We start from the raw sequence: 21,466 nt of genomic DNA, 5'->3' as shown, positions 1-21,466 counted from the left end.
TCATCGATTATTTATGGGAGTTTGTGAGGTGGACGGGAATTACCATCCACTGTTACCATGTCTTGATATGTTCTCTCATTTAGGCATCAATCAGCAGCCAGCTGTACTTCCAGCCCGCTGCTGATTCTTAAATGTTTTCATGCTCATAGACAAAACTGAAGCATCTGACCTTTTGAGACGAATGTTGTAATTGTGCGCATGTCAGAATGCTAACCTAGCATTTAGCTCGCTCGTGTGCCAGTTACAGCCTAACGGAGTTGCCAGCGAGTCGTTTGCTCTTATGACGCATTTGCAACAATCAGGAAGTGAAATTGTCCCGTCGCACAATTGTCTACAAAAGCATAGCAGAGATGGAAGCAAACATAAACTCACGCCAGGAAAATGACACAAACGGAGCAAGTAAAACTATGAGCGTTCACCAGGGGACAGGAATTTAGAAAGCCAGTCAGCAATGAGATTCTTACGTGTGTGGTCGTTGGCAGATTTTGTTTTCTGACATAACAAGTAAAATGATTACTTCAGTTGCGTCTGACTATGGAAGGGAACGCCAATGGCAACGTTCCTTTTCTTTTGGTTTGTCTCTGAGATGGAAGCGATTAATATTTATGGATTTACATTATTTTGCATTGCAAATTATTGAAGTAAATAAATGTGAACATTCACTTTGCATTTGGCATGGATGTACTATTAGTGTTTCTTGCAGAATGCCTTACAGCAATTTGCTGCAGAGCATTGACAGCCGGAGGCATTAAAGGAATAATGTTCCACAACTCTTTCAATCATTGTCACATCAGCGTGTTCATTTGAGCACTTTATTAAAAGAATCAAAGCTGTCCTTTAAAGCTGACTTGGAAGGCTTATTCAAAGTGTTGCATGATGTGTGTGGTGAAATGTAAATGGTGTGTGCTGTTTCTTCTCAGCAGCCCCTTTGAGCTACGTTGTGTAAGGATAGCCTCAAACTGCATCGATGTTTAAAGCTGCATGATGTGTGTGTGAAAACGAAGGGGTGCTGCTCTGGGAGACGAATCTCTATCTTATCTTGGTGTTATTGGTGTTTACATCACATTATCTACTAATCTAATGAAGTGGATCCGTGCAAGTTGTGTCTCCATGAGATGAATAAAATATCTGATGAAGCTGATGGAAAGGAGAATTGTTGTGACGGTCGGCGTTGGTATCAATTCACTTGTATTCAATTTATTATGTTGCCTATAGACTCAATCAGTGCTGTGTGTCTGCGTGCATCTGAGGCACGCACACACGCACATGTTCACAAAGAGGCGCGAGTTATTGCAAGACTGTCGGAGCTGAGAGGTAAACTCTCTCGGTGCGAGGAGGTGAACTTGGGTCGAGTGACATGTCACACACAACTTTTACCCAGGAGTTTACATTCAGCGTGAAATCAAATGTCACAGATCTCTTCCTGAAGCACGAGTGGGAAAGTTTTTTTTGTCACATCGCGCACGGATGAAACACAAATGAGACGCAGAGGAGCTCCCGGCAAAGCAGCAGTAACTGAGATGAGAAGGTGTTATGGCAAAGCTTCCTCTGCTAGAGGCATCTGTTATTCAGATTCACTGGCGAGATATAAAACAGAATGGCTGCATCACTTCAGAGCCTCTGAGCTTTTCTAAGACCAAAACATGCAGATGTACTCATGAACCTAAAAAGCAGCATGAAATGCGGTTTCTTGATGGGAGACCACAACGATCCCCTTCCTTTTAAAAGTCACATAATGTTGGAGAAGTTTAAAAGTACTCTGAATCAACGACTCACCGTCCCTGCGTCTGCTGTCCTTAGCTAACAAAGACAGCAGTCTGAAGCCACTCATTCACTCCCATGGTTGTATGTAAATAAACTGAAGTCCAAGTTGGCAGCTCACCAGTGAACATGAGCACTAAAGAGCCAGAAATGTTGAGGCATTGCAAAATGGATCTGAAGGAGACGTTGGAAGACGCTTACATGAAATCAACTTATATTTCTGTTGATCACGGCTCCAAATGAAAAATATCGGCGCCAGGCTGGATTTGTAAATTGCCCCAATTTGTAACCGAATGTTTGCAGCACGTTGACAGCGTGTCGATCTTCTTCATTGGTGCATTGCTCTCAGGTGGCCAACAGACATTTCATGTTGCCACAACAAATACACCAACTTCAAGTACAGCAAGTTTGTACAGCAAGACGCGTGCAGTCGATCCATCATAACCTGCTCATAAGGCTAAAAAGGAGAAATAAGGTTCTGGCAGATCCTGAGAGTGGGTGAATATCTCAGGAGGAGGAGGAGGAGCAGTGAAGAAACACCTGTGGGTAAAGGTCAGTCTTAGACTGAAAGAAGCCTCTCCCTCCGCACAGACCTCTTTTTATTCCTCTGTTCTGCCACAGATAGTTATGATGACTGTTTTTTAGAGTTTCCAAGTTTTTTTTATTATTTCTTGCTGAAACTTTCTTTACTTCCACCCTGCCATTCCTGCCTTTTTTCCTCATTTCTTGTTCTTTAACTAAGAGACAACTTGGCCAGCTTTGAACCTTTTCACATATTTGTTGGTCTGGGTCACGAAGAGCCAGGGGGGGGGGGGGGATGTCACTTTCAGGAATCCATCGGTTCAAATGTTTATTCCTCCAATGACAGAAACATCAGAATCCCACTGTTGCATGCTAAGTGTTTTGACACGGGTAAATGCAGAATGGTCATTATAGGGGAAAACTCTTGGCATCGGAGAAGCACTGGGCTTGTCATGACTTTTAGAGGAGGATGTCCGCTCTTGACCCTTGTTTGAGAATTCAGTCCAATAGTTTCTCTGTTCAGTTCTGGTCTACGCCGAAGCCCTCCGAGGCATAAAACGCTTACTCCGATCACTCAGACCCACCAAGTCTTTATCCATATCGGTTCATTAAAGCACCGTCACTGTGCATTAAACTTCTGTCTTCCTATAAAACGAACAGGTCAGTGACACGGCTTATAGCACGCACGCTTGTTGTACAGATCCTGTACTCACGCAGACCATTCTGACTCCCTGAAGTGTGGGATGTAACTGATATTTTACATTTGCTGAGCTGACACTCTTAGAAGACCTAAAACATGGTTTAAACTGCAGGATTTCTCTCAGCGCTTAGCATGTTTATCTCCCCTATATCCTGACTGTTGGCTTTGGCATGAATTGCATCTCAGTTTACTCAACCTCTGCTCGATTGGCAGTGCTGCAGTTGTGCAGCCTTGAATGCCACATAGTCAAGCGCCCATGGCTAGAAATGCGCGGCTGCAGTTAAGATAAGTCTTTCTGATCGCCCCGGTTAGCTGTGAGACGGAGGCCATTGTGTGTCATTCTCCTTCGACGTGTTGCTCAAGGCAGATGCATCCTGCTGCATCAGCCACTGCTCTGAATGTTAAGCAGAAACAGGATGACACAGCCCCGCAGAGGAACTGCTTCTAAACCCCACAAGGAGAAGATGACATTTGCATTTGCACAGAACACACAAAATCACAATTTATCCGTAAAAATAGTTACTGGAAACAGTAAAAGACAAAATTACGAGACAATTATATTATCTGCAAAGTGATGAAGGAAAACAAAAGATCAAGTCAGACTTAAAAAGAAGATACGTTTTACATTCATTATAATAAAAGGACTTCAACGTTGGTCTGTTCTACCTGATACATTTGTGGCTACATTTTTGAGTAATAACTAATGCAATAATAGTTATAATCTGGAAATATAAGTTGTTATTATTAGGTTATTATATATATATATAATAAGTCTATTAAAATATTGTCCTTTAACTTGTTACTTTCTGCAGTTGCATCATGAAAACTGTCCCAACCTCTTGTGACACTTTAGGAAATGAAAAGGAGCGACGAGGCATTTCATATAATTCTATTACCCGTTTCATTACGCTGGCATATCGTATGAACGGCGTTCAGCAGCTGCTGTGTTAATCCATTCTTGCTGACGCAGCTTTATCTGCGCTGCCATTCATTTTCTTTCATCACACAGGGAAATGATTTGAATAAATTGAAATCAGATGACTTGAGGTGTGCTTGAGCAATTATGATGGAAAACCAAGCATTGACTTTACGTCTGGCTGCAATAAAACCCGTTGCATACTGAATCAGGCCTGTACTGCCCGGCTCCGAGACGCAGAAGGAGCTCTGCACACATCGCCATGCTAGAAAGACCTGCTCGCCTGCTCACGTCCAGGACAATCTCCTCCCCGGCTCCTCTGTCTGATGACAGTACAGCACAAATATGATATTAAAATACCATTTCATATCTAATCTTCTGTCATTTCCTTTGACCATATTGAGTAATTGCTTTTGGGCAGACTTTGTGATTAGTGGTCTGAAACATGAAATAAGAGACATGTGAGCTACACACACACACACACACACACACACAGTGTTGTGGTCATGGATTGATTTTTCACAGAGACATCTCCACTTTCAATTTATTTCAGCAAAGAAAATCACAGCTGGAGCTTCTGTGACACAAAACGACACTCAAACCATGCAAAACAAACACACACACACACACAGTATTGACATGGTACAGCTGCATTACATAGCCTTTTTTTCTTTTCAAGCTGACTTTCCTCTGTGGAGTTGATTCTGTTTTGTTATTGTCATCACTGATAACATTTCACTTTTCTAACTTTTTTTTTTCACTAAAATATGCACTTCTTCCTCGAGGTGCGTCTGAAGCGGTTGAGTGAACTGACTCAACCTGGCGAATAAGTGTGTTTCAATTCATTTCTTCAGCATTACCTCAAATTCTGAACAAACTCCAGTTTGGACGAGCACAGATACGTCTCACGCCTGAATTCATTCTGTATAACTGTACATTTTTCAGGCACCCCCTATATGTCCGAATGACGCAGTGAATAATCTGAACAGCATATGTCGCTGAACGATCTTCAGCAATTTTTCTTTCCCCTCTTCAAACAAACACATTTGTAGGAAAAGACACAAACTGGATTCACATGCACATTTGATTTGATTGTGAATCTTCCATAGCATGCAAACTATGAGCTTACATATCAGTCCTCCCTGAAACAATTCCATCAGGTGTGATTCATAGTTTTCATCCTTCCCTAAAAAGAAATCCATCTCTTAGCATCTTCAGATGTGTTCCTGGAGTGGGCAGGGCTACACCAAACCCTCTGCCACGCTCTCCACAGAGTCGTTTGGTCACGCAGACAGCGGGACAACACGGATCCAGCAGAGATCCGTGGCGGCTAACCTTAACGGCTTTAACGCATCCATTATTGTTTGTTCATTACTTTATGCTCCGATGGCTCTGAGCTTTAATTAAAATGCCTCGGAGAGAAATGGGTGAAATCTTTACGTCTGAGGTGAAATGATTCATATTTACAGTTGACATTGCGTGTGGTCCGGGTCCAGCTCATTAGCCCCAGTCTGGTGTCTTCCATAAAACGAGTGAGGCTTTTGGCTGGAAACATCCAAACTATATTACACTTGCCTCAGCAAGCGAACGAACACACACACACACACACACCAGTGACGTGCAGTCAGGGGAGGCAGGTGAGGCACAGCCTCACCTGTCATCATATAAAAATCATGTATTTGTATTATTAAAAATAATATAAAAATCATATAAGATATAATATAACATCAGTGATATTACATTATATATTTTAGGATTTTTTCATTTTTAATAATACAATAAGTGCGTCACGTGTTCTTGTGCTCAGCGGCATTAAAATACTGCAGAATGAGGCCACATGTAATACTGCCTGCAGAAGATAGGAGACCAGTGAGTGATTCAGTGCACTCATCAGCTGATCCGCTCGTTCCAGACGGGCTTGTAAACACGGAAATGCTGGCTGTCTGGACGTCAAGCAAGAACCTGTGTTTTCTGCTTTTCTTGCCTTCTTTCCTCAACTTCTGACAAGGTCTGGACTCGGATGGGATATTGCGACATGAAGAATTTACCGAGAAGCCTCGTCAAACACAAGCAGAACCGCGGCGCGCACGCCCCAGCTGGACACACACACACATCTCAGAGTCAGAACATATGTTTAACAGTTATACTGTTGTGGACGGGTGCGAGGGGACCCCAGGGAACAGAGGACGGAGATGTCGCGATCGTGGACTTTATATTTTACTGATATGTCCATCAGGAAACACAATATCCTGGAGCCGCACACAGGATTGCGGGGTGGCTGGGGCCCAACGAAAATATCTATATAACAAAAAACACAGCCGAGAAAGAAAAACCAAAAAGCCAGCTCTAACAAAAACCGGTCACAAAAAAAAGAAAACGCTGCGCAGGACCCGGGTTTATGAGGGCTGGTGGCGATTTGGCTCAATCTGCCTCAGGTGCGCCCGGGGTGACCGCAGCCAATCCCCACGCCGCAGGTCCAGGAGCGAGAGGCAGAAACAGGTGTGCGTAATAAGGCAAATTAACAAGTGCAGCAACATGACCCTCACATAAACATCAGTTAAACTTTAACTGATCAACACACGCACCCACACACATTCAACGCTGCACGCACACTGATACGCAGAGTTGAATAATTTCACGTCATATAATTTCATTAAATCTTTTGTAAATACGGAGATTATGTGTGGTCTCCCCTTTTTGTCATAAACTGATGAGCCAGGTTTGTGACAGTATGTAAAAAATTCTGGTACGAATTTTTAAACAAAACACGTTAAATGTTGCCAATCAAATGATGAACAAGCTGTAGGTTCATTTATTTGTAAATCTGACTGTGCCTCACCAGACATGAACCTCACCGCACGTCACTGACACACACACACACACACGCTACCCTGAAGAACAGTACAATTGATGATAAATGTATCCCCTGCTATGGCAGTAATTGTGCTCTAAAGCCGGATCATCTGGGAGCTGCGGTTTAGGTTCTGCACTGGGCTGGCTGAGAAGGGAGCTGCTACTCGAATGGAAAGAAAAGTGGGCTGAAAATCTGTCAGTCAAGATGCTGTCAGTGTCTCATGCAGGACTAGGTTTTTGCTTCTTGTTCAGCTCGTACACATTGTTCTGTATGAAACACAAAGCAACTAGTGTTTGGAAAAATGGAGGGTTCCACTTGAAGAAAGGGGGAGGTTTGTTTATTGTTTATCCTCACCTTCTTCATTTTCTATGTTTGGGCCCTGACCTTTGGGCATAATATAGATATATAATAGCGTGATTTTTTTATGAAATAAGTAGACTGTCAGGCAACAAGACTTAAACTCTTTGCATCCACTAAATAAAAGCCTGTATATGAAACTTCAGGGGCGCTACATTATACTGACTTTTATTTAGCGGATTTTCTTTAATGATGACTTATAGTAGGAAATCCTGTTCCATTAAACACAATCTTCCTTTTTATTTTCATGGTTTTGCCATCTGCCCTTTATTTTAATTTAAAATGGGGAAAAAAGTAATAAAATAAAAAAAATCCAATTCAGGTTTAAATAGCAATAAAAAAAAACTCTACGATTCTCATTTAAAATTTACAATATAAAGTTCTATATTAAGTATTTTTAAAAGTTGCTAAGTAATTTATGATGGCTACACCTTTCCGGGACTGTTCCAAACTATTCTCGTGCTTACACACTCATGTACACGTGTTTCAATTCTCCACTACACTATGGGATTATCCACAGGAAACACAATATTGGAAACAGGTGGCCTCTCTTCTCTACCCAACACACACACACACACAGGACCTACAACCTGTCTTTCCCCGGCACCCAAAAGAAGAATGAGAGTGACGTTATGAGGGTTAACATTGTGACCTCAGCATCTCTCTAATGAAATCATTAGATCTTCAGAAGGGTGGTATGCATGAAGGTTTAAAGCTGCAGATCCACGTATCGACTAGTCCTTCGTCCCTGACTCCTGAGCATTAGTGCCAGGTGATGACATGAGGCCTCTGCAGGTGTGACACAGTTAGTTCGGACCCTGTAGCTCCCAGCGAGCATGCTCCCTTTATGGTCCAGAGTAGGCCAGGAGCCAAGCGGCGACACAAAAAAGCAGCAGTGAGGAGGACAAGACTCAATAACTGGTGGAAACAGGGAGCAGATATCCACAGAGGAGAGGAAGGAGTAAAAGTTTGCTTCAAGAGTTTTTTTTTCTGTATCCCCATTTAGCAGTGGAGATAGTTGTGAAGGAGAGAGCAGGCAGCTTACACTAGTCCAGTCTGGAGGTGGATAGAAACAAAGGGTAGCACAGAGATGGCAAGAAGCCGGAGTGAAAGGCCGGAGCGCTGCCGTCCGCCAGAAGACCGTGTCCCAAAGTAAGCCACCTGGGCTGTGTAGAAAGAGGTGAAAACAGAGGATAGGGAAAAGTTAGCCCAAAGTTATGGGTGAAAGAGAGCTCATTCACGCATAGCGAGGTGCAGCCAAAATAATGTTAGTGCCTAGAAGCTTTTACTCAACCAGGCCAATCAAGGCCCTTTAAAGCATTCCTTTATCCTCCTGATCTTGGAGCTCCAGCTGCATCGGCCTTTGTGTCTACCAGGACCACTCACCCACGCAGGCCGACCCATCGTCATTGGGCTCAAAGCCCTGGCCGCATCTCCTCTTGGCCCGGCACTTATAGCTGCCGTAGGTGTTGGTGCAGATCGGGCGGTCAGAGGGGCAGACAGAAGGGAACTGGGTACACTCATCTTCATCTGGGGGGAGGGGGGGGGGGGGGGGAGGTGAGGCTAGGAAGGCACTTTTTCCTAAACTTCAAACAAGCATATCGTGGGTGTGCGAAGCTTTACAGCTTACCTGTGCAACGGCCGAGCTCATTCATGGCGAACCCATGACCACACTGTAAAGCATGGAAGGATCATTTTAAGGTAGATTCAGAATTGTAGATTGTGTCGAAGCCCTGCTGTACCTCTATTTCCACTGGGGGAGTGATTTCTTCCTCATCTCTAGGATAGTGGATCTCCAGCACCGAGTTGAGGTCTGAAGGCTCCAGCGGTCGGGCCGCCGAGCGACCGTCTGGCCAGTACACCTCGACATTGGTGGCCACATCCTTACCTGGTCAGACGTGCAACACAGAAAAGGTCACGGGCGTTTCAGTCATTTTTTGAGGGTTCACGCAGTTCAGGAGATAATGTCGACAGCCGTCTCACAAAGAGTTCCTATTATTTGGAAACCCGTTTCTCTCCATTAAATAGAGCAATCAGGCGTAAAGAAAAGCCCCTCTCCATAGAGGAACCGCAGGCCTTAATTAAAGTCTCATGTCGTGTGTAATTTAAGAAGATCTGGAGACGAAGATCACCTCAAGATTACCTCAACCCTTAAATTGTTTGACAAGTTTGTGTGAGGACTGTTCTGAAGCCAAGACAGCGTGGAATGTTTGCCATGACTTTGCCGCCATGGAAAACTTCATCTACCAAGAGGTGTCCAATCAGGTAATGATGAAGGCCTTCCACATGGAGCGCTCGATTTCCTTCTCACCAGGACTATCTACCTATTCTCTAATGGCCGTCTGTCATTTTCTCAGCTGAGACAAGGAATTCTTGCTAAAAATGGTCACTTAATCAATCAATGGGGAATTCGTCTATATCAAATAGGGAAAAAGAATACCTAAATGGGTTTCATTGATTCAAATACGGAAATGAACAGTTTCATATCGTTTTCGGTTGCTTTATTATCATTGAACTGGAGAATCGAACATGACGCTATGAAGGTTTCACTTTACACCCTAAAAAAGATTTTTATACTGAAAACGATTGATTTGAAAGACGCTTTCTTCTCTGAAAGTCTGTGAATGTTCTCCATGTTGTCATAGCTCTTTGTGACGGCGTCTCCTGACCTGAGGAAGCCTCTTGAACAAGAGCCAAAATGTCTTCAAGCTTTACCTCCAAGTCCAGTTGACTTCATTCAACATCTAGTCTATTTATTCTCAGCTTTGATCTAAAGAGCCATATAAAAATGGAACTGTGATAACTTAATTCCTATTTACTTGTTTACTGAGAGCTTAAATGGCCTATAGTTTTTACAAGTGCACAGGTTTCAACAAAAACAGCAGTTTAAATGTCGAAGTACAAACTTACCAAGGCCAAAGTGGGCGACAGGCTCCATCTCACACAGGTACCCTGAGCCACCGTCAATGATCCGTGTGTGTGGGCCACTCTTTTTCGTATACACCACCACTTTAGCTCCTCTGGCAAAAGCACCAAATTGGGTCCGGGGAATCACTCGCAACCAGGAGTTAGCGGCGCCCTGGCATGAAGGCGAAAGGAACGAAGGGGTCAAGGGCAGGAAGTGATGATGCTGAGATGTTTGCAGAATCTCACCTGGTTAACTTTGTAGACAGCAAGCGGCTGAGCTGCGCTCTCGCCGTGAGACACCAGCAGCTCCAGACGGCCGTCGCCATCAAAGTCTGTGGCTACAGCTCCTAGGCGACCAGGACAGGACAGCCACACGAGTCAAAACTGGAGGAGACACTCTGCGTGACATTTGTCATCCTCATGGAGCGTATGCTTCAACAGTCAAAGAAGTAGTTATGTGTGGAATAAGTCTGAAGAGCACCAAGAAACTTGGGTTCCAAATGGAGCTTTGCTGCCATCCAGTGGTTGGCTGTTGGAAAAGCAGATACTCATTGTTCGGCCTCACTCACCGGTTCCTCGTCCTTCGGGCTCTGATGCCTCCCCCACATTCAGCTCTTCTATCTGGGGGTCTCCATGCTCTCGCCTGCTCACCCTATCACATCAATAACCAATACAATCTGTAAGATATCAATACCATGACTATAAATATGGAAGTCACATTGAATGGTAACTTATTAAGTCCAATACTGTAACTTTGAGGTACTGTACAAGAGTACTTTTACTTAGATAAAAAAAAACTACTTTACAATCCAATACGTTTAATTAGGAGGGAGTTGTCTCAGATTGGTCAAAATAGTCTTTACAACACGCACACAATTGCTTTAAGAACTTCCACATGTTGGTTAAGTGTTAAAACATCATTCACAAGATACCAGTGAAATAATTTGTCATGACATGAAACCTTTATATTTTACTTGAAATACATTTTGAATATAGCACATTTTTACTTTTCATTGTAAGCAGTGAATGATAAAATGCAATACTAATAATACAATATTATATAATTTATTATATAGACATGAACAGTGCGTAGTCCTTTTAATGCTGTATACTACATACACCCCAGTTAATTAACATGGCCGGAAAAAAATGCTTCTTATATGTTTATTAAGTTATAATGGGAATTACATGTAATAATTGTAATATATGTTTGTTTTCATGTATTGCTTGTCTATTTTTACTTTATAATTATTGTTGTTTTATGTACACTTAATTGTGATTTTCTGAAAAGCAGTGTGATTTAATTAATTTTTAATGATGTTTATGTGTCCAAGATGACATTTTTGGATTAAATTACTCACATTGCTACGTGCCATGTATATTTATTTCCAAGGAGTTTCCATATTCAAGTTTCTTTCAGTGCTAATATCATTTTGCATTGAATGTGCTGATCCGAGCTGCTAAATCCCTAAACTCAGCTAAACACTAATTTGTTGTCTGGAATGAATTAGCACAAGTACAAGCTCTCTTTTCTTTTAAGTACCAAATAGCTGATTCACCTTTAAGCTAGATAATTGCAGAGGAGCAGCGATCCTAAATCAGACTGTCATTGTGTCCAGAAACAAAAAAATTACATTCTGATCCAGTAGAATCAGAGGCTTCCACTTATTCGTCTTATCCAGAATGAACGGACCTTGCAGCTCATGGCAACATTTATGAGGACTTCTGTATCCTGTCCAGGAAAAATATTCCAAATCAGATTTTTACAGACAGGATGGGTTTATTCTGATACGAAGCCCGGCCCAACAATTGATATACATCATAAATTGCCTTTTGGGAGCGGCGTTCATTAATATTATCTGGAGGGGAAGTAAAATCATGAGCCAAAAAGAGACCCAACACGGTCTTAATGAAAGCTTCATTCATGTGTGGAGAAGGATGCTGAATGCCAGATGAGATAAATATGCTTGGCTTGGAAGTTTTAATTCATTTTCGGCTTCCATGCAAGTGTTAGAATATTAAATCAAGAGCAGGGTAGTTCATTCATAAACTCACTGAGCAACTATATATTGTGTGTGTGTGTGTGTGTGACTACCTGAATAGCCTGTTGGCAGACGGCCCTCTGTAGGCGATGTTATTGAAGAAGACCTCCAGCTCATTGTCGTTGTCAAAGTCTGCAGTGATGACGGTGCGAACCGGCGACGGCATGGAAAACTTCTGGGACGCTATGTCCTGAAATCCAACGCAGGAAGCATTTGCTTTGTTTCTAAATAGAAAGGTCAATGCTAACACATGCCGTGACGCTCGTCTGATCCGTTGTGTGATTGCTGCAGGGAGGGAGGCACGCCAGCTGAGAGCGCCATACCACGAAGGTCACGCGTTCAGCCTTCACAACATCAGTAATCCCAGCCCTGGTATGAGACATAGCTCGTCTCACTCTGAGGTAACCTGATCTGGAGTTGTGTCTATGGATGAAAGAGAATATCTGATAGCTCTTCTACTCACACAGTCTCCTCAGCAGAGAGACAGTAGCGGATAGCCGCTCACATCACCGACAGTGAAAGTGCAGTCCTTCACTCCCTCAAGTATTTACTCCCTGTTTTAATTATAAGGCTCATAAAGCTGATGGGGGAGAGTGAGTGCTGACCTTCTGCCTCTCAGGTGAAGGAGAGGTCAGACTCAAGGGCGCGGCGGGTCTAGATTTACTGCATCGCTGTGACAAGAAGAACGATGAAAAGAGACGGACTCCCAGCAAAACCGCTGAGTGAGAGAGGAGAGTCGGAAAAAAAGTGAGTTTAAACAATAATTATTCACTGCCAACCCTGAAATTGAAATCTGCCTCTCTTCAACAGCCAATAACTCCAGAACGAAACACTTTCTGTCCCTGATGAAAGACGAGACTGTAATCTTTCATTTGGTACATTCAGTGTTTGCATGGGTCCCATAGTCATAGTAAAGAATATCCTGTGTGGCTTAGAAAACTCAATGACTTAAAAAAAAAAACATACAACATGAATACAAGAACGTTCATATGGGACCCATTCCTTCAATTTAAATACATGTGATACATACGTGGTTGTGTTTTTTAGTTTGTCAAGCCTATTGTTAAGAATACACAAGCAATACGTTTTAATTAGCGCACAAACGGGCCTAATCGGCATTTTGCTGCACCCGGGCGAGCTGCTGCTTCAGCCCAATTTAATGAGCGATTTACTGGAGTGATGCAGCAGCTTCATTATGCATGCCAAAGGTCAACGCGGCCGGCGGGCGTCAGCTTGTGTGGAGCAAACAGGCGTCTTCCATGAGTTGTGTGCGTTGGATTTAACTCTCTCAGTTTAGATACAAAAATGTTGACTGGGTAATTTAGATTGCCTCTGTGTGTGTGTGTATGTGTGTGTATGTGTGTGTGTGTGTGTGTGTGTGTGTGTGTGTGTGTGTGTGCGTGCGTGCGTGTGGATCATGCTAATTGAAATGTCTCTGGACTAAGCATTACACTTTAACCCTTTACCTGACCCCTTTAAGAAGTCGACTGTTCATTCATCTGTTTGGTGGACGATGCACCCGACAGATAGATCACTAAACAGGCAGATTTAAATGAAGCAGAGGACATTTCTTTCTCTTGCTTCTAACAGCAATAAAAACATATATGTGTGTGTGTGCGTGCACTGCAACTGCTGGCCATTTCACAGAGCCCGTCTGCAGTCGCTGAATCAGTGAGTCGGTGCCCATCCATCTTCACGGGTGCTGCTCGTACAATGTGTCTGGGTTCGAAGGCAGCTCCAGAAATGAGTAACCACCAACTGCTGCAAGATGTACTCTCTGTTATATCTTGGCTGTAGCCATAGCTACCATTAAAAACTTTTAACTGAAAAACTTTTCAGAGTTTTCCTTGGCAGCAGTGACCTTTAATATATAGAAGATAAAATAGTGTTACTTAAAACATGTTCTTAATTTACATTTTGTAAGTTTGGCTTATTATTTATTGGGTAAGTTCTTGTTATTAGACTCAGCACTAAGCACGTGTGAAACTTAGAAAAACTCACCACCCATATCTGTCAGAATACTGCCTCTAGAGGTGCAAAGTGGAATTACATAGCAGGTTTAGCGGGTTTATATATTAGCTTTAGTGGCTGATCTCTGCATTATAACACATAAATTATGTTTCTTCACATTCTGTTAATTTTTGAGTGTTGGAAATGTTTCATTTTTGGCCATTTCTTAGAAGTTGCGTTGTTCTCAATCCCAAATTTCACACAGTCCTTAAGTGGGTTACCCCAATGAGTGCTAGTTAACTAGGATGGATGGATGGATGGAAGGATGGATGGATAGGTTCAATGGCTCTTTAATAAATATATTAGGTCCACAGAATGCTTCAAATAAAGTGCTTGTCAAGTTGACTAATGATGTCTGAAATTGTGGTGGAATCAGATTGCTCCCCCCCCCGGTGCCCTTTGTTTGAAAAAAAAATGCAAATAAGTGCCCTGTAGACTGCCCCTCCAGTGGGCAAAACATGATGAAGTGGGCAAGTCAACTTTACCGTATAGTTGTATAGTACATTTCTTGCACTGGTTAATTCAAAGTAATTCACATAGTACAATACAACCTAATAAAAGCACGAGTTAAGATTTAAACTAACTAAAGACTAACTAATGAGCTCACAAGCATGCAGACAAAAGATACAAAGAACAAACAACTCTAAAAACACGTTTCTAGCCATTATGGGGCGAGTAGGCAGCGTACGAAAGGAAGGGGTTGGGCTCTGATTTTAATGTGGTCAGTCTAGCACCAAGTCTGCAAAACGGCAAGACGCTGTTTCACAGTGTTCTGACCCAACACAGTTTAGAACCTTTTGATGATGATCCAGATCACCATGTGGATGGCGCACATCCAATCATGAGGGGAATGAGCTGCTTGGCGGAGGTCTGTGCTCGGCAAGTGCTTTTCTAGTGGTAGTTGTGTCCATTAACTCCTTCACTGCCAGGAGACATCCTTTAGGTTTGAAATTGAATTCTGCCGATAACTCCAGAACAGAAAAATGGTAGGAACACACTTTGTTAACACATCTCGACCCACCTTGAACTTCTGTTTGCGGTTATTCAGCTGCATGTACAGGCGATGCGGGCCGTTCCAGTTCCCATAGACGATGTCTGTCTTGCCATCACGATTGAAATCTGCCAGGGCGACCCCCCTGCCATGCTGCATGGGGTCCTCCAAGCCTACAGGAACACAGCAGCTCTACATTCTACAAACAACGGGATTCACACCAAGCGATTTGAAGGCTATGATGTGTGAAAGTGATTCTCTCACCGGCCTGCTGCGCCACATCAGTGAATGTTCCATCTCCGTTATTCCTGAACAGGAAGTTGGGTCCGTATTCGTTGTCGCAAAACACATCCGACGAGCTTTGACTGACAATGGGCCCGACCACGACACCTCGCCCTCCTGCACAAATGGGAACGGAAGGCCAGAGTCGCCGTAGAGGATTAAATGCAAAAGAGGAATGCGGACGGAACTTGAGAAAGGAAGCAGCAAAGGTTCAGCGAGCGATAGAACAGAGGGAGAGAGAGAGATCCGCTGCCTCCCAAAAGTGAAATACAAGAGATCATTACCGTCTTTCCAGTCCATCTCCTCGCAGCGCGGCAAGTCTTTATGCTCACACAATCACTGACTCTGATGCTTTGCACACACATATTTAGCGAACACGACACAAACAGAGAGAGGAACACGAAGATGTGACGTGCTGGAAATCACTGACTCTATTTTCTCCTCATCAACCCGCGGATTTTCCAGTGCCACACGCCATGAAGTAAAGCGAATTGCTGGAGTGTCCCACCCGAGACCAGCGGTGTCTAATTACGGAGTCGAGAGGGCTTCGATTGCCCTTCCAGTATGCAGAGACTCACTCGTGATTTACTGGCCTACTCCATCAGCTCAGACAAATATCACTCGCCCCCCTATGGCCATAAACCACTGATGGCTCTCCAGAGATGTGTCGCCATTAGATATACAACTTCGCCGACTGTCCCTCCGTTCTGATTAACGGCACTTTGATGACAAAGCCAGCTGCGATACATCATCCACAGCGACGCTGGACCTGCCCACGCTGCCCCCTCCGGTGACTTCGACGACACCCTGCATACAATAAGATCCGCAGATGATGAAGATTGATTTGGGTTACGGTGAGATATAAAGTAGGCTCCCATTTCCGAAACATGAGCGTCAAGGACTTTTCGGTGGTTACAATAAAGTATCACTGGGGCAGCGTTTCCCCCCCCCCCCCTCATGACAACCTCTATTATCAAAGAAGCAGATCACGGTGAGATTGTTCACTGTGGGATTTATTACTTCCTCGTCTTCACCAAAGGAGATATACATCAGAGGGGTGAGGGACGTGCTGCTGCAGCCGAAGGAAGTCAGGTGAGGTGCAGCCGTGAATGTCACTGCTGTTCTTGATGTAAGACAATTAATACACTTAAAACTAGATTATTTGCATATAAGATGTTATGACTAATAATATAACTGCAGAGAATTATTATCTCCACCCAGGAGGTTGTTTTTGACGCCGTTTGTTTTTTGGGGGGCGGATGTAACTAATAGCAGGATAACTGAAGAAATACTGGATGGATCTTTATGAATAAAAATCTGAAGATGAGACTTGATCTAAATTTGATTCCATTACATTTTGAGAGCGATCCGGATACCTGTCTGCATGTAAAAAAAAAAAAATCTGACTTTTTCAAAAAAAATCGTATCTTCTGGATCATCTTCTGGATCTGATCCAGAATGAGGTCAGGAAAAAATATTTTATTTTAACATTGAAAACTCCATTTACAGATTCAAAAATCAGTTAAAAATACACATCAACTCTGATTCCCGCCAGGGTGAAGCAGCCTCTGTGTATCTGACAGAAGGCCTGGTGATGTATGATGGTCCTACTGTAAGTCACCTACCAGTCAACTTGTTGACCCCGGCCTGCTCTGCCACGTTGGAGAGGGCGATGACGCCCTGAGAAAGGTCACTCGCCACCTCATCCATTTCTATGAGAGCATGAGGGCCCACATTGCCGCTGGCATAGTTAGCTATGTAGATAGCGTAGCGGCCTGTACCCTGGAAAGCAAAGACAGACGCATTTACATTTAGTGCTGCTAGGTGTGAGAAGAGCAATCAAAGCCCTTAAACAGTCTCAGAATTTTGGATTGGCGCTTGCTTGTATCAGAGTAACTATTATTAGTATTACCTCTTCCGAGAAGGTTAGGTTTTTGATAGTGTTTGAGTGTTTGTTAGCAGAATGGCAGAAAAACTGGATATGCCGTTTATCCGAATTTATGGGTCATGGGTTCTGCTGGAGCCTGTCCCAGCTGGCTACGGGTGAGAGGTGGGGCACACCCCAAATGAGACGCCAGCTCATTGCATTGACCTCCACCTCCTTCTTAGGGCATCGTTTCCCATTTTCCTCCCTGTTTCCTACCCTTACCGCCTTTCCTCTGCCTCTCTCTCTCTCTCTCTCTCTCTACTCCGTCATCTGCCTCCCTTTGGAGATTAATTTCACACTCCATTATCAGTCAGAATCCCTGCAGACACAAACTCACAGATGGAACCACACTAATAGACTACACACTTGATTCCATTGAGCTTTCCCACCAGGCTTAACATGCAGCATGCATGATTCACCATTTGTGTTGCCTTTATCATATGACATGAAATGTAAAGAGACACTAATGCATGTAAATATCATAAAGCATCACATTATGATCTGCTGTGGTAGGAGGAGTGGGTTGCATGCATAATCTCTCTCTCACACACACACACACATACACACACACACACACACACACACACACACAAGAATCAACCACAATGAAAGCCCTGAAGGCCACTGGCTGTTACTTAACGATCTTAAAAGTCAATGATTTTTCAATAATTCTTTACCCAAGGCTAATTTCTGTCACCGGAATTGACTTTGTGAATAGCGTGACATGCAAGCCTGCAAAGTGCACGTTGGTGCAGGAACGTGTGGCTGCATTGCTTTTCACCTTTAAACACAGCGATCGCCGAGACGCCTGAGAAGCGACCACCTCTCATTTCATTATGTTTCAGGATTTGATCAATTCTTTAAATTAGGCTGGCTTTTGAAATCTACTTGTTTCCAGAAGCTCCAACGTGCCTGAATGTACAAAGTGAACCAATCCGTCAGATCATTGTGAGACCTCTCCGTGTGTCACCTTCATCAGTTTATAGAAGACTAATGATAAAATGTCACTTTCAAGGAGCCTGGGAGGGATGATTGTTTTTTTTCCCAAACGATAACATGCTATTTATGAGAGAAGAGGCTCAAACGCATCAGCAACCTGCCTGACTTTTATGTCATGCTTCGGATTTGACCCGTCTAACCTTCTGTCACTGCTCTAATTCTGTTCAAATAAAAATGTGCTCAGCAATAGGAAAATGCTGGAACTACGATGGAAGAGAAAACATTGTTTTTTTGTGTCCTCTAAAAGCATTAAAAGCACATATCTTTCAATCAGTTTGGCACCTGCACAGCCGATCAGTGTTGACCGGGATGGGACTGCGTTTGAAAATCTATTGTAATCCCTGCTGCTCTTTTCTCAACGATTTCTTTTTGCACCCGTCCCCTGATCGGAAGTGACAACTGCATTGCGTGCGTAAGAGATAAGGGACTAAAGAATGAATGAAAGTGTGTCAAGTCAAAGAGAAAAGAAAGAAAGGAAAGCATGAAAAAGGATGTGCAAAGAAGCAATGGAAAAGAAGCTGAGAAAAAGAAAGAAAACGCTACAGGCAGAGGAAGCTGTGTGTGTGCAGACATCACTCCACCGTCGTGCAGCGTTCTATAAAACAAACGAGCCCTGGCTGCTGTAATTACAATGGTGCGATGGACAGAGCAGAGAAAACGGCACGCCAAATGAACTGTCACAGCCCGTGCTGAGAGGGGCGGCGCAGGCAGGGCATGAGTTATCACCGGTAAACAAACAGAAGCATCCATGCATGCACACGAAACGTACTCTGGAGAGGCTATGCATGTCTGTGGCTCTGCATATACTCTCCTGCATGCGTGTGTGTGTGTGTGTGTGTGTGGTACCTTTCTGTCCACACAGGCCACTGAACGCCCAGCCATACGGTTGGCTACGTCCCTGTGCTCGTTAATGTCATCGTTCAGCAGATCTTCAAAACGTCCGTTACGGAACTTAAACAGCTTGTCCGAATATGTTGCCCGACCTCGATGTAGCGTTCGGTCAGCCAAAGTTTGCGTGGAGACAAAAGAGGATTGATTGAACACACACTGGAAGAATGAAGGCAATTGATATGGAAATAGAAGAGCAGCTTCAAGTGACCGCAATAAAACACATTTGTAGGAAAAAGATAAAAGTTGGGATGTTTGGCAGCGTGCGCTCTGCAAGCCTCAGATTGATTAATAGCAGCAGACGTCTTAGCCGTTATCTGATGAGACAAGCTTAATATCTGCAAAATGATTCTGCCACTTTGTCTCTGTACAGAAAAGAGGAACGGCCCCTGTGAGTGTTTGCACAAATACATTTATCAACATATATTTTTAATGAAAGTGTGAGCATGTGTATAAAATGATGTGCTATATACCTGAGAAGGCATTATTGCTGTTCAGGACATAAATCTCCTCCCGACCGTCTCCATCGATGTCGCATGCCGTCACCCCGATGGCGTTGCCTTGGCGATCTCTCAGGGCATAGAACGGTGAGCTGCGGTTGTCAACGGCGATGTTAACAAGCCTCCTTTTCTCGTGGTCGTACTTTAACACGAGGTTCGGGCCATTGTAACTGTCGACAAAGCACCGATGGAAAGCTGTGACAAAATCCAGTCCCACAAAGTAATTTTACAAATTACATTTTAAGGGAGATTAAAATATCTAAACTGTATGCTTTACATTATTATTATTATTATTATTAAATTAGTAGTTATATCCCGGAATTGACAGCAAATGCAACTTTTATTCAGGTGCGGTTTAAGCGGAGGCAATAGCTTGCCATCAAAATCAAACTTTGCTCAAATATTCAATATTTGAATGCATGAATATTGAAATAGTCCCAACCTTTAAACTGGTGTGCACCTTTGTGCTGCGTTAACAAAAGCTTCTGAAAACCTGCCCTGGAGAGATGTCTATTTTTCAGATAGTCTGTTTATGGTAATAAGAGTGTAATAACACTCTCATCTCACACCAGACACGGGTATAAAATCTCAAGACACTCCATCCTGATATTCTCCTCACTGACAGTGGCGTTGCTTGCGAGGCTTGTGATGCCCTTCTTTCCAGGAAACCTGCTGAATAGCATGTCTTGGCTAAATGACATTTATGAAGCAGGGTCATTCTGATCCATCTATTCTCTTTTAAGCACTGGGAAATGTATTGCTGCTTCACTGGGTATACGCACACTTGCCAAAAATGTCCCCATTATAGGCGCTCTGTCCAATCACATCCCTTTTCATCAGCTGAGTGAGCCCCAGGGCACCCTCGCTATATCTCATCTTTTAGTCTTTTGCCTTTGTCTTCAACCTTTCGCTTAGAAAATGAGAGAGTTCTTCTGTTTTAGCTTCTGGTGCAGTTAGAAACTACGCAATACTTCATTTATCGTTGTAATTGTGCATAATGAAGATGATATAGTGTTTGTAACACTGAAAAGACCGGGGGGGGGACGGGGGTTTGCATAAAAAGAAACTTTGAGAAAACGCAAGGCTGCTTATACAAGCCTGCCTCCGTTCTTCTCACCCAGCTACAAATATCTCCAGGTCTCCGCCTCCATCCACGTCAGTGACGGCCACGCCGTAGTTGAGCTGGGTGGGGTTGTTGTCGTAATCGGGAGGAAGGACGCTCTTGGTTATCGCTGAGAACATGGGCTCTGATCGCTGAGCCAGAGAGATGGCAGGCAGGAGTAAAACCGGCCACAGCATCTTCACCTGAGGGAGGAAATACCGTTTGCAACTTAATTGATGAAGGACTGACGCACACACACACACACACACACACACCCCTCCCTCAATGGCTCGCCTGTCCTGTTCTGGTTTCATCCTCTCGACTGTCCTGCTCCCCCTCCCCCACCCGCCATGGTCCCAGCTTCCCAGGACTGGCCTGGATCCTTATTGTCTTGAAGAAAATCCCCCCACGTTCCCAGTGCAGCATCACCATTCCAATATGTGTGTGTTTATTGTGTACTAGATGTGCTTGTAACTGCTTTCTGCATTGCTGCCTATTCGTGCGCAGGAATTTCCCTTTGGGATTAATAGTGTGTTCTGAATCTGAATCACGCTGCAGCTTTAGAAAAGTCTCCTCAAGCGAAAACCAAGCACAATTCCAGCACGCTGAATACCCTTGAGCTGCACTGCAGCACAAGTTAGTCGATGGTGAATGGCCAATCAGGTATAAGAGCGGTAGGTCAAACACTTGCAAACTGCAACATGCGCG

The 21,466-nt window shown here is 43.6% G+C and overlaps 1 protein-coding gene across 1 annotated transcript; it reads right to left on the bottom strand.

The window, feature by feature from the left end:
* Positions 1-8,151: 8,151 nt before the first annotated feature.
* Positions 8,152-20,955, bottom strand: crtac1b (cartilage acidic protein 1b). Its single transcript, XM_068741020.1, has 14 exons — positions 20,774-20,955; positions 19,630-19,826; positions 19,115-19,251; positions 16,968-17,124; positions 15,325-15,459; positions 15,091-15,233; positions 12,113-12,249; positions 10,587-10,669; positions 10,264-10,364; positions 10,021-10,189; positions 8,853-8,998; positions 8,741-8,783; positions 8,497-8,640; positions 8,152-8,276 (listed from the first exon to the last, which is right to left on the bottom strand). The coding sequence occupies exons 1-14, from the start codon at positions 20,953-20,955 to the stop codon at positions 8,152-8,154; spliced, it is 1,899 nt and encodes a 632-aa protein (XP_068597121.1).
* Between the last annotated feature and the right edge of the window lie 511 nt (positions 20,956-21,466).

This window comes from Brachionichthys hirsutus, chromosome 7 (assembly GCF_040956055.1).
Source record: "Brachionichthys hirsutus isolate HB-005 chromosome 7, CSIRO-AGI_Bhir_v1, whole genome shotgun sequence".
Classification (NCBI taxonomy): Eukaryota; Metazoa; Chordata; class Actinopteri; order Lophiiformes; family Brachionichthyidae; genus Brachionichthys; species Brachionichthys hirsutus.
The sequence above is the reverse complement of the archived record's forward strand: the minus strand, read 5'-3'. Positions and strand labels throughout refer to the sequence as shown.